This window comes from Branchiostoma lanceolatum, chromosome 2 (genome assembly GCF_035083965.1).
Source record: "Branchiostoma lanceolatum isolate klBraLanc5 chromosome 2, klBraLanc5.hap2, whole genome shotgun sequence".
Taxonomy (NCBI): Eukaryota; Metazoa; Chordata; class Leptocardii; order Amphioxiformes; family Branchiostomatidae; genus Branchiostoma; species Branchiostoma lanceolatum.
The window spans coordinates 19,746,413-19,762,339 of record NC_089723.1 but is presented as its reverse complement, the minus strand read 5'-3'; the positions used below and the strand labels follow the sequence as shown (position 1 = coordinate 19,762,339).

Here is a 15,927-nt window from a genome sequence, read left to right as displayed (position 1 = left end):
TTGAGATGACATAATATATAGTATATATTCAATCTGAGCTTCCCAAGTATATCATTTATTTCTGAAAGAAAATCAGTTGAGATGTAATTTATGGCTGAGAATAATGTATTAATGACTACATTTCTAGACATCAGTAGGCTGAGGTCTAACAGAAGTGCCGTCAATTTATCAACTGAAACTATGTACTTTTAAGTTCATGTATTCATGTGTCGGTTTCTCGTGAACTGATAAGTCTTGGTCGGCGTTATTTTTATCTGATTTTCACGAATTCCTCAATCTAGATGTACCTATTGTATATATAGTGCATCGGTGGATCGATCAACAAATGATCCGTGACATAATTAGGGGCTCCAATTATGCCCATGGTCAATTCCACGGGGCTTAGAGTTTCATTCATGCAGTCATTAAGACCGAAACGACGAATATGGATAGATGGAGCCTATAAGAAACCGCCATCTTTTATGTCGTGGTGCATTGTGGCTAATACGCATGCTCATGAAAGAATACGAGAAGAAAGGCACCATGTGACCTTCCTTTATAGCCAGTATTGATCTAAAAACGTTAGAAAATCCAGGGGAGTGCAACACAAAAAAGGTAAAGAGAGCACACCCTAGCCAAAAAAGGCCAATGGGAACGGCCCCTGTAACAGTATGTAACTGTGTATATTTGTGAAATTGTAAACGTGTTCCGTAAATAATTTCATCATTTCAGAATGACTGAGTAGCGGGTAATACTAATGTTTAGGATGTCAAGCTAGGGACTGCGTTGTTAGCAGTAATACCTAGCTTCAGTGCAGTGAACCAGTCAGTATTGCCTTGATGAAGATGACAGATAGTCATCGAAACGTTGCCTCATGTATTGATACTTGGTTGTGAATAAAATAACTTTTCTATTTTGTAAAAATGTTGTTGTGCTATGTACTATATGTTCGAATAAAGATTAAAAGATAATGTTAAAACTTGCTGTAAGACGGAAAGGAAACAGCTAGTACTTGAGAATAACGTACATTCTCCATCAAGTCCTTGACCAGTCCGTTCCAGTTGCCGTCAGCATCTTGGCTGCCGTATTTCCCGTCATCCACCGTGTACAGGTGGAACTCGAAGTCCACCTCCTTAGCTAGCTCAGTAATCAGGTCGATGCAGAACCCTTCAAACTCCTCCTTCCCGTCTTCTCCCCTCTTGATGATGAACGGAGGTTCCTGTCGAGAGAAGTAGAAGTGAATCTTACCAACATTGCTGTAGAGTTTAAATAAACGGCACGTCTTCGTGAGATGCTGCGAGGATGAAACTCACGTTTGGCCAATTTCTAGGTTGTTCCGAGTACTTATCGAAGCATAATGGGTATAGAAATTAGGATTTGTACTAATAAAACAGAAAAGAAATGTAAAAGGACTTTTATGTAGAAAAAAGAAAAGAAAAATATCAGTGTTATTAGTCGATTTACGAATTCCTGATGTAATAGGTAATTTTATGGTTTATTCATATTTCTAATCTCTTGAACGTTTATTCTGGTGGGACACTGTGTTATTGTAATGATGCTATTCAGATCAGCTAAATCATCCCTTGATCAGCCAGATCAACTTGAGATCAGTACGGTCAGTTTTTTGGGGGTTAGTATGAATTTCCTGGTCTAGTCTTGCAGAAATGCCTTAAACTGATGTATTAAATTGATATGCTATCCAGCAGTTTCGCATTATAGATGACGTATTTGCTTTTTTATCGGGTTATCTTTAAGCTATGGAATATAACGAACCAGAAATTGAACCGTCTAAAACCCAACGTGGAATGCACCAAATAAACACAATAACAGAGGGAGAAGGTATGAACCAAATAAACACAGTAACAGAGGAGGGAGGTACATGTAATTGAATTTGCTCGGCGCGAACGTCTTGCATCCAACAGGTATGACAGAGAAGTACCCGTAAGTGATTGAAATTAATGTTTATTGAACCATAAATTCTAACCCTCGAGGGGAAAATGCATCAAAGCATCGATACAACAGATTAGGACGTACCGAGTACCCGAGGGCTGGCTGATTCAAAATAGAATTCGATCAACAATATTGGATTCACAAATTATTCAAAATTAATTTGTGATCCAATAATGACAACCACAACAGCCTTGACAGTATTTCTTATTATGATATCTTAATGAAATGGTACCCAAATGATTACTGGATCTGTCGTGTTCTCAGTAAAACCCCATCAAATTGGCCATTAGTTTAGTCAGCGCAGTAAACGGAATGTATCTGTAAACCATCAATAAGTGCATTAAAGTCCTAAAGGGATTTTAACAATTTGGTACAGGGGATTTTATTATCTATCAGGTGTGCTCAGTAATAAGCCAATAGTTCAGTTTATGATAGAATGATGAAGATCCTCCAAGCGGAACATGACAAGACAATATTTCGAGCCTCTCTATAGATCTAAATCAATATCGTTGCAGTTATTTGTTGTGATAAATGACGGATTTGTATGGAATTTGGAAACGAATGTTGCCGACTGTAACTTACCATTTTATTAATAATCAATTATGAATATATGACCTGACACTTCTTTAATATCCACGTGTTTTTGGCTTTGCAATCACATTGTATGGAAATTTCAAAACTAACGCCCTATCCATAGGAACTTATCTCAAAACATGGACAAATTGATTGAACAACTCATTTAATCTTTAGAAATGACTTGTTTACTTATTTCTTGCACTTGATAAACTTCAAGCAATTAAGCATTACACGTCGGTTAATTAATATCACATTTTAATACCTATCTTCTCTTTCCCATGCACCATTAGAAATTGCTCTTTGACTTTGTATTCGTGTTTTTTGGCTGATCATAGTTGATTAAAATGTAAAATGCTAATCTGTATTTGATTTAACCACTTTTACACAATATACATAATGCTAATCCGGGAGATGCTGAAAGACTGCCTAATAAATCTGTCATTGATCTCAACAAATGGCGATCAAGATAATGGAACAAACAGAGCCGCCAGAGGGTTACGAAATATTGCCTTGTCATGTTCCCTTTCTGAAGCATTTATCATCAACCGAAAAATGAAACATTGACTCATCCTTAAGCTTACCTGGCGTATTACCAAAATTGCTCATGAAATATTCTAAAGAATATGTGTTAATTATTCATTTTTGGTATCAGCTAACATTTTAAGTTGTACTTTACCTGAGATTCGTTTGGATTGCGGCACAGCACATATTGGTTATTTGTGAACTATTTCATGGTTATATCATTGCAATTTTAAGGACGTGTCGTCGCTACAGGGTAAATTGTCGACATCACTGGATCCCCCTTGACAAGGCCGTCAGACCACTTCCTTCACTCCTCCCTGTAGGTCACCGCGAGTACACAGCAACAACCCATCCTTTCCTTCATGCTTTTAAGCTTAAAAGCATCGAAGGTACACCGGACTCCAGATCGCCCCATCACGGGAGAGTCTCTGCAACGACTACAAATCATCTCCTCCACCTCCTAATGCCGGGATGTCTCTGTGGCCCAACTGGTAACAGCCTCACAGTTGAGCTCCGTTTTCTAATTAGTTGGCAAGAAGAAGGCCCCGGTTCAAGTCAGGACATTTCGGTTGTGGCTGGACCGTAAGAGAAACGTAAAATAGGGGTCCAGTGTTCGGGGAGGTACCTCAAGCACGTTGAAGGGGAAGGGCTACCAACCCCTCCATGTAGAAATGTACCCGGCCTGCTACTGAAACTCTGCCCTATGTGCCACAAGGCACTACAAGGCCTGATCGAACTGAACTAGCCTCCTAGTGAAGTCCATGTCACATGTACAACCCAGGTGTTGACTGCAAAACACCACGGGCCCATTACTTCCTACAGACTTGGACATCACGGTGGATGAACACCACGCCACCTCATTTACTTCTTTCAGCATTTCACATTACGTGAGGTACAAAGCAATGGCGGGAGACCACCACTTCACCTCCTATGCATCAGTAGAGATGAAGAGAATATTTCCCTTTACCTCCTTCTACAGATTACCTTCTTAACTTCCACATCACGGCAGTTACACAGCAGACACGACTGGCTACCTACACTTACTACTGCATTTTACAACACAGGCGGTGAATAACAAGGAAGGAAGATCGGCCACATCACTACTGCAACACTATAACAAAATAAAACAAGAAACAAGAAACTGGAAACAACCCGCTTCACCTCTTGATGTATTCTACACCAATGACGGTGAACACCATCCCTCATCTTTATACGGTCCGGCTTTTGAGACGGACAGAACAGCTGCCGCTGAGGCCAAGAGGAAAGCCCATCTACAACAGAACTGAACCATAAAAATCCATTCAGACTTGCCATACTCCTTGAGTGGCTGTCAACACACAGTCCGACTAGTTGATAATGGAGGCGGATGAATTCATGGGAAGCTTTGGATTGTTCTTCAGATAGATCCAAAATTCCAATGACGTTTCTCACTGATGCAAGTGCCTCGTATTTCTTTTGGTTTTAAGAAGACTCATTTGGTCTTGATTCGAGTTCTAGCAGTGACAAAGTAATAGTCTAGATGAGGCATATGTTATCTGTTTTTGTGTGTTGCTTTCTGCAATGAGTTAAGTTTCAGCTTTGGGTCTTGAAACCAACAGTATGGTACACATATACAATTGAAACTACAAGGTCGTTTATGTTTTTGCTGGATTCTCCCACCCCCCACCCCAACCAATTGATGATTCATTCTTAAAAATCATCAAACTGTGACATTTTCATTTTAGCTGTTGACAAAAACGTTCACTTCAGCAATGTACAGCTTTTTCAGTGTTGTGCATTCTCGATGGGTAGTGGTGGTGTTGTATGCTAAATGGATTGATTTTGCGTGTTATTTGGCATATCTTCACAGTAAGCTTCCTCGAGATTTGCAGGATTAGTATGGGCACGTCGTATTCTCAAGGTCAACTCGATATCACCATGCTGGTCAGCTGGCATGGTAATTGGAATCATGCGAGATGAATCCCGAACGACCAAATAGGACAATCCCTCAGGATACTCATTTAAACTACATATTCAGCAGTACATACTAAGGACTCAAGGAAGAGTAGTGAAGTATCATTTACTGTCACTAATGGAGCTCTTTTAAACAATAAACAATAACAGCATCTCCCGAGGTGGGCGGATCCCTACTTCATAATCGGCCAGTTTTCCTTTATTTTTGAGGCTCTGTTAAGATTTGATGTGTTCAAAAATTCGTATTTTGTTAAAACAGTCGTAAAGTGGAACTAGCTCGTTACCATCAAGTACTGTAAGGGCATCCCCATCAGATAGCTTTAAACAATGTATGTCGTTGGATGTGAGAAGGCTAGGTGTTATAGGGCGTTCAGTGTAATATAACCAGCTGCGTGCCTGCGAAGCTGGTGTATTTCACCGAAAGGTAATTATACTGTGGGAACAAATGAAGAAAAGATAAGTGACAACAAAAGCTCCGGTAGAAAGGACAGAATCCGTCGTACGTCGCGTGGGATTATAGAGTACTTTGGTTCTATAACTGAGTCCAGTTTGTAAAGTCTATCTTGATGAATCAATACGTTACAGTAAGACGAGTTTCCTGAATTCCAATCCGTCATCCAAAAACATGGTTCAGATGGAGCATTGGTTTGCTAACTATCTGGGGTTATTTACCACACCCGGCTGACGCCATGTCGAGAAAACTTAAAGGTCGACAGTTTGAATTAGTTGGTAAGCTTGGAATTCTTCTGGAACATTATAACGTAGTTTTTGACATAAAATCAGAAAATATTGAGGATGAACAGAGTGAAAGCAAACATAACGTCTCTCAAAGCGATTTACTGATGTCGACACTACAGCTGATTTCAGTGACAGTGGATTAGATGGTTCTTATTAGTCAGACTCCTTGGAAATGCTCTCTTTATCCTTCAACTTCCAAACTTGAAAACCAAACAAAACTTTGTTGAACTTTATATCAATTGCTCGACAATACAGTATCTGAAATAGCAAAAACATGCGTAGTTGTTAGATGTTTAGGGAGTGACATTTGCAAGATTTCATTTTATTTGAAATGCAATATTTCTGTTTAGTGAGTATGGCAAGCGAAATGTCAAATGACTTTTCATGATAAACATCCCAGATAGGTTCTGATACGATATGTAGCGTTTGAACGGGTATTTGAGATGATACAATAATCATCGAATTTCTAAATCATATAATTCAAGGAAAATTGTTATGTTAACCGTGCATATGTCACCATTGGTTATTTTAGGCAGCACTGTTAATGAGCACGAATATACACGAATATACAGTGTATCACGAAGAACTGCTAAGCATACCTGTAGTACAAAGGCACTAGTTGTTCTTCGTGATACCCCATCGTAGCATGGGTGCCACCATGATTAGTTTAAGGCGAGGCTCATATACTCCTCCAAATAAAGTTATTAGGGAGAGTATAGAAACCCGGCATAAGCTAACCAGAATGACACACAGGCTAACATTCTCCTACATGTTAACATACACATTTATGATTGAGGAAAGAACATAGATGGATTAGTAGCAAAACTGGTTGGCATAATTGATAGAAGCATGGTTAGTAAGACAATGTTAGACGCCAATATAACAAATAAAAGCGAACGTACATACCTTGACAATGTTAAGTCGGGGTTAAGACAAAGGACAGCGCCTTGGGATGAAAGCTCAACATTCGCAACTTGCCATTCGTACAGTTAGCGCATGCCAGTCGAACGGTTACTTTCATCACTCACACGGTTAGTGTTCGTCACTACTCACCTCCAATCTTACATTAAGCAGCGGCATATTTCTTTTTTTTTTTTGCAGAAGGCTTCAGGAATGGCCAGAACAAGGCAGTCAATCAAGCTAGTTCCAACCGGTACTAGCCAGTCAATCAAACCAGTTCCGACCGGTACCTACCTCGACGATCACGATGACTACCACCTTGTTCCGCAGCCACGTGGGGCTCAACGCTGCAACAAGTCAGAACAAGCGTCACATTAGCACAACTCACCTCGATTATCGCGATCCGAGTATTGACATTGCGAGATCGCCGCTCCTCTGCAACATAACAAAACAAGTGTGAATGCCATAAAAGTTGAAGATGCCTAGAGTATAGGGATAAGGCGTAGCGCAAAGCGAGTCATTTAATGAATCGAGTCTAAAATGTTGAGTAACACATCAGAATGTCAAACTCATCCAGGTCATGAAGACCTCATGCTTGTTAAAATGGGTCTTTCATCTTTCTCCTAAGGTACTCTAGCATTATGACTGCACGCTGGCAGGCCTAATTGTCGCTGGAGGCGTTCTGGTAACATAGGCATTCGAAGGTCTTGAGAAGCTCTCATCTACAGTATAAAAGCATCTAAATATTGTCAAAATACTTATGTCGGAAAATGCGCAAAACGTGCTACTGTAGTCATGTTTTACTCTTGCCCCTTCGGGTCCTCTAGCTCCGGGACCCAATGCGACAGTTTTGATGTGAAACTCTACAATGATCATAGAATAAATGTTATGTCAACTCCATTTCAGTAGAGAGGTTTACATTATTTTGCGATACATTGATCTGATGCTCTAATAGTGATATAGTTCCTCAAAACCTTCCCCGGTGCAGGTCCACTGATGATGACAGAGTGCATCATACAGACCCTCCATATTGCACAGCTTACACGAGTTATGATCTTGCGAATCGGAGCTCATTGCACAGCTTGCGTTGTTTGCGTAGAGATAGAATCCGCTAAAGAGCCTTTAAATCCCGAGCCATATGCTCGGGCGAAACTTCATATCGGAGCTTACAAGTTCAATTCATCAAAGCTGAGTGCAACGCATCAAAGATGTCAGATATGCACAACACAGGCATCTCTGAGTATGTATTATTCCCCGGAGCTCGAGAGCTCAGGTCCCTTTTGCGTGCGGGTGCTTTGATTGTTGAGGCATGAGGCGTACATGGAGACGCTGTAATAAACGCACTAAATTAAGGAGCCCGCCACACGTGCTGCATTGAAGGCACTCTCACGGATCATACATCAACTTAATTCTTCTCAGGTACCTAATAAGGACCCAGGAGGATCCTCTCAACACTTGGGTTTGTAATTAAGACGCATTACTTAAGGGTGAGATTGCGCGCACCATCTGGCGACTCTGGTCCTTTATGAGTTGTAAGAAATCGTTTTCTTTAATTTCCTTTCGGAGAACTTGAGGTCCACCATGTACTAGGCATGCTAGCGCTGCTAACGTCATACTGGGGATAGCAACGAGCAGAAGTATTTAGGAGGATGGGTCTCCGTTTCAGCACACTGACACGGATGGCCTGAGCGTCGGATAACAACCAGTCAATTACGTTTGAATTATTTTCACCTGCACGCGTTCCGTCAATCATATCTCGAAGTATTAAAGCCCCTCGATCTCCCTAGGCTATTGTTTTATAGGCGAGATATGAGGTCAATTAGAGGCTGGTGAAAATCGCAAAGTTATCACGGACAAAAAGTAAGACCTACAACGAACTCCACTCAAAATGAATAATTTAGCTGTTATCAACAGAGGTTCGATGCTAGTATTATCGACAGAGCCAGTCATTTTGGGGCGTCATCAAATATTGATACGCAATGTAAACACGGCCCCGTTTGTGGTAATTTTATCGCTCTCGGCAGGAATCGGACGCCTCTATCTAACTCTGCAGCAAAGTGGTCAATGGTCCGGTTTGGTATCGAATGTCATGACCTATAAGTGACCTTTCACGGCAAAACTTTTATGACCACAATCGAGCTTTCTTGTAGTTCTTTATTTGCTTTCTTACACATGGGAATATCGGAATTGAAATTCGGCAGGCTTGTAGTTCATCCTCCGTCCTTTAAAAATCCATAACTCTGGAACTGTCGACAGCCGTCTTTGAATTTAACGACCTTGCACTTATCTAAAATGACTCTTCTTAAGCCGATTAGCCATGACGTCCTATGACTCTGAGGTTACGCAATTGCTCCCGCACTTTAAGGCTTACCAAATAAATGCACGTCAATGCTGAAACGGCCTTTGTGCTTAGAATGCGGATGACCACGCCGGCAGCTCATCACGTATCGACCAGATACAGCCTTAGCCCGGGCTGTCTAACAGAGAAGATAGCTATTGTGCCCACTCAACAACACTAAATGGACGTCGATAACTTCAATCAAGAACTCTTTGTGGGGTACCTTGTACTCTGCGTTTTTGTCCGTCTTAAAATGCCCATCCGTTACAAGGAATAGTTGTCTGATCAAAAGCTAAACTATAAGGGCCGGGCCTCTTTAAGTATTTCAGTGCTTAAGTGAAATTTTGGAAATGGGGTGTGTCTTGGAGGGATCGATGGCGCAATAACACCTTGTCCAACGTAGATTGTACCCTGAGGCGCCCTGTTGTGCTCACCTCAAACGATTGTGTCCAACCAATGACGCATTGGCGTGATGATGTACTAACATTTGCTTCCCCAAACTTCAGTGAAACTAATTTACCTGTGGTCTTTGGCGTCATCATACATGAATCTACACTTAATCTACTGTAATATGGTCAAGTACACAGCCAAGTAATGGAACTACAGGTAGAGCTATTATGGAGCTGGTCACAACACTGGTCTTCCTGCTATTGCGGCAGCCATGACGGATGCGCAGGAGACCATCGGTTCGGGACTTTGCCAGGCTGCTTCAGGAGCCCGTCAGACCTCTTGTTAATGAAAATGACGTCGCGTAATGCCACGGTCACAATAGGAAAAGAAGCCTGCCGGGTAGTTTACGGACTGCTTTTTTGTACATTAGGGCAGAACTCCTACTTTGCCCGTATACGTAGAACACCATGTGGCTACCTTTTTGGCATGGCCTGGCCCCTAGAAGTTTTCAACTTGGAGTTAGAATCTATCCGGGACCCAGTTACAAATAGCTGCCGTAAGCTTATCGTGAAAACACCAAGACGTACCCTCCCGGTGTCCGGCAGTCCACCGGGACAAATTTGTGGCTCCGGGGCCCGGCCGGGGCTACACCCCCGACGGGCACCGGCGCCAATGTAACCGGAGCCGTAGCCGGAGAGTTTCGCGGACGATACAGGTGGTGTAGCTCCAAAGAAGATAATGACTCGCCGATGATGAAGTGCTGACAGTGAAAGTTTGATAAAGAATGGGACCTTGTAGACTGAAACAGCCATTAGCGGTTCAAATTTTGTCCTAGGGGGTGCAGATTGCGCGTACTGATTGTTACAGGGTGAGAAACCACTGCGACTCACTTGGTTTGTTGCTGAAGGCAGCAATCTAGCTCGTAGTGAAAATCACAAATACATTTCTCCATATAATTGGATGATTTTGAAAAGCTCCAGAATTTTACAAAGATATTTATCATTGACATTCAAATACTTGGGCAAACAATTGCCTACTATGTCCTCTTTAATGAGACTGGGACGAAATCAATACAATAGACATTGGCGTCATGTTTCAAAGGCATGCATGTTGTAGGACATGGACACTTCAGTACAGATCAATAGTTGGTTTGAGTTCGGGAGCTTTGAATCAGAAAACAACCTTACCGATGTGTAAGTACGCGGGGACGATCTAACTATATCGTCTGGGGCTTTTCAACCGTATTCTTTTGTTACGTAGAATTAAGAATCTGTATTCTTTTCATCATCCGTATCCCCAACACCACCAGGAGTCAATTTCCATTCGTAAACTTTTTCTTATGTTAGCTCCCAGTGATTTTATCGGCCAGGCAGTACTAATTATCGCAAGAACAATCCAATCCACTCGCTCGCGCGCCTGAACGACCATTTCATTTAACCTTTATGTTTTGTAATTTTCCAGAATAGCTGTAGAGGGGCTCTCAGCAGATTTCTCTTCAAAATAGTTTCAATCACAACTTTTCAGTACTGGCCATGGCAATCAGTTAGAGTGGGCCAGCAAATACACGTATAGGAGTTGACAGCCTGCCGTTCAATTACTTTGGTAATCTACTGAATTCAAATGAAGGAGAAAATTAAACGTCCAGTGGAATAAGTGTTTGGTGACTCCTAGTGTTTTCTGCTATTAATCTCTTTGTCCGAAAGTACTCGCTCTCTGTCGTCAAATTGATACCTTCCAAGGCTCCCTATTCAACATGCAAGCCACCAGCAAAATACATTCTGGAGAGGATACATTGATATTGCCGGCGCCCCTGCATTTCTGCCTACATTGACATACATCATTGAAAAAAAGATAACCGTATTTACATAAAATGAAGCTGTAAGATTTAGTTCATCGTTCACAGGTCTAATTACACTGTGGAAGCCCCAAGACTTTCTGCTTCTTGTACATTTCGCTCTCTTAATATAAGTTCATTATACTGGCTCGTCAAAAACTTGAGTAACTCTACACCTCAGCTAAGGCTTCATCAGCAAATGAAATGTCATCTGAACGCAATCTTGTCCAAAGGCTGTTGATAAATACAGGTAGATCTCAACTCCTGCTGTCATCTGACCGTCTGTCCATCAGTATGTCAAGGCAATGGTGTAACACTGCCTACAGTAATCATAGCCTGATCCTGGATTGACCTGAGCGGCAGTAATCACAGCCCAGCCGGGGAATTGTTGAAACGACCGATCGATAGCTAGAAATTCAAGTCAGTCAAGGTCCCTCTTAAAGCTTGTGGCGCCCTAGTGGTGGATCCCAGTACGCTAGGGCTAATTCGGAATTACGTTGTGAAGACTGTTGTGATTTGTACTTACCACTGCGTCTGGAAGCTGGTTGGAATATCTTAACTTTTGATATTACTTAAAGCTGTAGTTAAGTTTGAAATTCAAATCCCAGATTTAATATGTATCTTAATCACGTTCAATCCATCTACATACTACGCGCGCTAAAATCAGTGCCAGAAACTTGGCGAATGGTCGTACGACATGCCGAGACTGAATCACTATTTTTCTTTTCAATCAACTGAATAGGTTCGCTAGGATTTGAAGTATGTCGCACTCCTGGACACAATGCTGACTCATCAAAGACGGAAGACATGGACGTAAATCCCAGCCGAGGGCCTCAAGTCCTGTTTCCTACTTTTAATCACACATTCGCGCACAGAACGAAGCTTATTTTGAAACTACTACAAACTGCTAGATACTTACACTTATCTCTGACTGCTAATCATTATAGACGCTCTTATTCTGACTCAATTTACCAACAAATTAGCAGAAACGATTGCATTTCCGGGATAGTCAGATAAGACCGGCCGCGGTTAAGTGGACGGTACATGAGGAAAACGCCGCCCGCACCTTTGCCCTTTCGCACATTTGTGAAATGTCGGCAGGTGTTATCTGGGCAAACTTGGCGTCGAGCCGTCGCCAATTAGACAGACCTGTCTCCGCCCCGGGTGATTGCTGACTCTTTATGTCGATTGTGTGCAGTCTGTTATGGCCTTGAATTTCAAGCTTCTGGAATGGCTCGGATTAAATCACAGAGACTGAAATTGCATGTAGCAACACCTACACGCCATCTGCTTCTTAGCGGTGCTGCACTTATATCAGTTATCAAAGATAACTCAATCAAACTAGTTCAATCAACCGCAGGCATCAGGGCCGATCAAGTAGTTGCATTTCGAAATTAATTGAATAAATACTACAAAGTTCTGTATTGAAACATTTGAAATCTAAAACACTCTCACTCTTTGGATACCAAGAAGTAGTACTTCGACTGGGCATAGCGCTAGTGGGGACGGTACCGGTACGGTAATGCCCAGTTTCTTCAAGCTCTATGAAATCATGATAGACCTACAGATATACGTTAGAGATTCACCTTATAAATCACCACCTTAACCAACGTCCACGAAATTGGCATTATGATCACTTTATCGTTCATATTTTATGTATGAGTGTAACGAGCTTACGAACATGTCTGCTTTATTTTTGTTTCCTTTATTACTTATGACATCATGGAATGGTGGTTTCAGATATATATAAAATTCTGAAATGCCAAAGCCCCTATAAATGCTATGAAAGACGTAAATCGAAATGAATGGAGGGGGGGGGGGGTATTCAACCAAGTTACAATCGCTACATGTCCCAAGTCAACAAGATGGAAGTTACTGCATGCAGTGACACTGACTCGAGAAAGTAATAAAAATCACTACGTGTTCAGCCCGTTATAATGACACGATGACCTAACTGTCATAGGAAAGGAAAAACAAGCTATTTGCAATTAAAAAGGCTAATTTATATTATCGTAACATTTCACGAAGGTCAAAGGTCACCGGATCTAACCACCCGGAAGTGACACTGGCGCGCGCACTTTTCTGAGAGATATTTCTCAACAATCTTTCATCCCCTGTGTAAACTTTTTACATTGTCACAGCCTCCGTATTATAAACTACAAGTGTGGTAAGTTTGAAGGTCCAGAGATTTGCCATTTTCACACTGTGCGTAAAAATACATCGTCCGTCCCGTGCGCACATACTGTATGCGAGTTGCGAGGGACACGGCATACTTAATACACAGACTGGAGCTCACTCGGCACATGTTCGCAGCTAAAACTCACAATTCCCGTTGCCGCATTGGTATGTAACTTGGTATATCGTTTCCTAGGTTGCGTGTGGTGATGCACGTTGTCTATTTTTCAATGTAACAGTGACTATACGATCACAGCAAGTAAGGAAGATTTATACCCCGTATCTGCCTGAAGTATTCCAGTCATGCATAACGGATTATAACATGGTCCCTATGGCAGGGCAGTGGGACATAGCATTAATTATAGGGGTGCAATTACGATATTGGATTGACGTTTAAAGTAGTTATGGTGTAACAAAGCTAGTGTGCATCCCCACGCCGAACCAGGCAAACGATATGCCAAGTTACACACCAATGCGACAACGGGATCGTGAGTAATAGCTGCGAACGCGCAAACAAATGCATTCCCAATACTCCCAGAAGGAGGTCATCCTCCTTCCCGGAGTAAAAAGGAAGGTGATCTCGAACCAGTTTACCTCAAATGAACTCAATTAATGAACAGATGAGCTAATCTTCCACTGGTCGTGACAGGAAGACAGACGCTACATGCAGTACTTACAGGTTCATTGTACCGGGGAAATTCCCCTAGCTCTTTTATTTTCGACAAGCACAATAAACAGTGGACCACGGCGTAACGTCCCGTCCAAAGGACTGCGACCCTTTCCGGTAGCATGCATGTCGGGTGAGCGACACAGGCGGGATCGAACCCTGGGCTTCTAGTTCCAGAGGCAAGATCGCTAACCACTGGAATACACACGCTACGCCTGTGTAATGACTTTCTTAGAATAAATTGTGAAAGTTGGTATGAATCCTGCTGATCCAAACGCGAGCAGAATACTTGCCATTCAACTGAAAATATTTTATCGGGTTGCAAAAGGCACAGATATTTGCAAAAACATAAATGTCTCCTATAGTCGATGCTCTGCGAAACTGAGGAAAATTTGAATAGGCGTGGTGTTTGGACTGAACATGGTGATGCAACTGCTGGATACGATCACCACAAAGCCATGGGGACATCAACTTGAAGCGGCAGGGTAAGAACAAGACAAGCTTACAAAAGGAAACACATTCTAATCCAATGCTAAATTCCAAGTCGGCTTTCCGGTCAAATCCACAGCATACCCTTCCCGGCAAGTCAGATGTCAGCGGGCCTCAAGGGACGACACCGGCGCTCCAGTACCCGCTAAAATTTGCAACATGACCAGAATCGGTCTGTACTGGTAGGAAATTGCCTGTCTCCTGCTCCCAGAAGTATCATCACTTCACGGCTAATGGATCCTTCGGCGCTGCGCTCAGCCGCCATCAACGGGAACTTGGTGAACTTGAATAATCAGGCTCATTCTGCTCATCTGTATTCCTGACAAGGTTTCCTCTCTCGTCCAATCACTGAGGTCTCCCGAGGATCCATGGAACTAGTTGCGCACTTCTAACCAAGACCTATGCAACTGGTGGCGCTGTGCCAACCACAAACTAGTCACACACTGCAAAGGAGTAAAGCAAGTATTAAGGAAACACTTTCAGAACCCGGAGTAATAGTTTAACATGTAATTTCTAATCCATGATAATGACTAGGGCTAGTTACGGGTAAGGAATCAAGAACCTAACGACAGGTAACATACTTTTGATGAGGAAATATAAGACTAACAAACTGACTTATATCAGAAGCTATTAGACGTCTCATTAAGACCTACAAGCCTAATATTTACGTACTCCTGATTAGTGACTTGGAGGCTAATTACGCTCTCCTAATCGAGAACTATAGGACAACTTAGCCACCCGTAATGAGGAATTATTGGACTTTTTAGGCTTCCCTAGTCAAAAACTACAAGACGAGTTCGTCACTCCTGATCAGGAATAGTAAGACTACTTACTAACTCGTAGGAAGTTAGTCACTCCTAATAAAACAATCAGAAACTTCCTGAGTAGTTAGTACTCATAAACAAGAAACAAAACGACATAATAATACGCACAGTAACACACTACTTATCGGGAACTCTCGGGGGTAGTTGCTTACTCCAAATCATGAATAACGAGACTATTTGCGTTTTATTCTTCTTAAGATCTATCAGAACAGCTTTAAGACTTCCTATGATTTCTTTGGAGCCTAGTTCGTGTCGCAAAGATATAGTTGCGAGACGTAATATGTCAGTTTCAAAGACCGATTTCCATGTCTGGTTGAAGAATAACAGTATTTGTATTCATGATGATGACTCTACCCAAAAAAGCTGTTGGGTTTCAATGAAAAGATGTAACCACACATTTCCACCCCCGCACGGGTGTAGTCGGATGTATTCAAAAGCGTCTTATTTGCACAGAGCAGCTCTACGGCTTGGCGATAGCTACTGTGACGGGATAGTGGAGAGAACAGGGCTTGTTTGACGAACGTATTAAGACAAATGTGTAAAATACAGATAAGAAAACGTTACGATAGCAGGTAATTTGCTAGAAATGACT

General features: G+C 41.9%; 1 protein-coding gene across 4 annotated transcripts in view; it reads right to left on the bottom strand.

Annotated features, from left to right (window-relative positions):
* LOC136427793 (glutamate receptor ionotropic, kainate 3-like) overlaps positions 1-15,927 on the bottom strand; it is a 70,999-nt gene that overhangs the window by 15,919 nt on the left and 39,153 nt on the right. For 3 of the 4 annotated variants that reach the window (XM_066416961.1, XM_066416963.1, XM_066416964.1), the window contains exons 3-4: positions 6,913-6,965; positions 1,007-1,198 (exon numbers count right to left, since the gene is read on the bottom strand). In XM_066416961.1, coding sequence (XP_066273058.1) covers positions 1,007-1,198; positions 6,913-6,965 — 245 coding nt within the window. Of the gene's footprint in view, positions 1-1,006; positions 1,199-6,912; positions 6,966-7,006; positions 7,054-15,927 lie in introns of all 4 variants that reach the window. The other variant, XM_066416962.1, reaches the window with a different exon arrangement.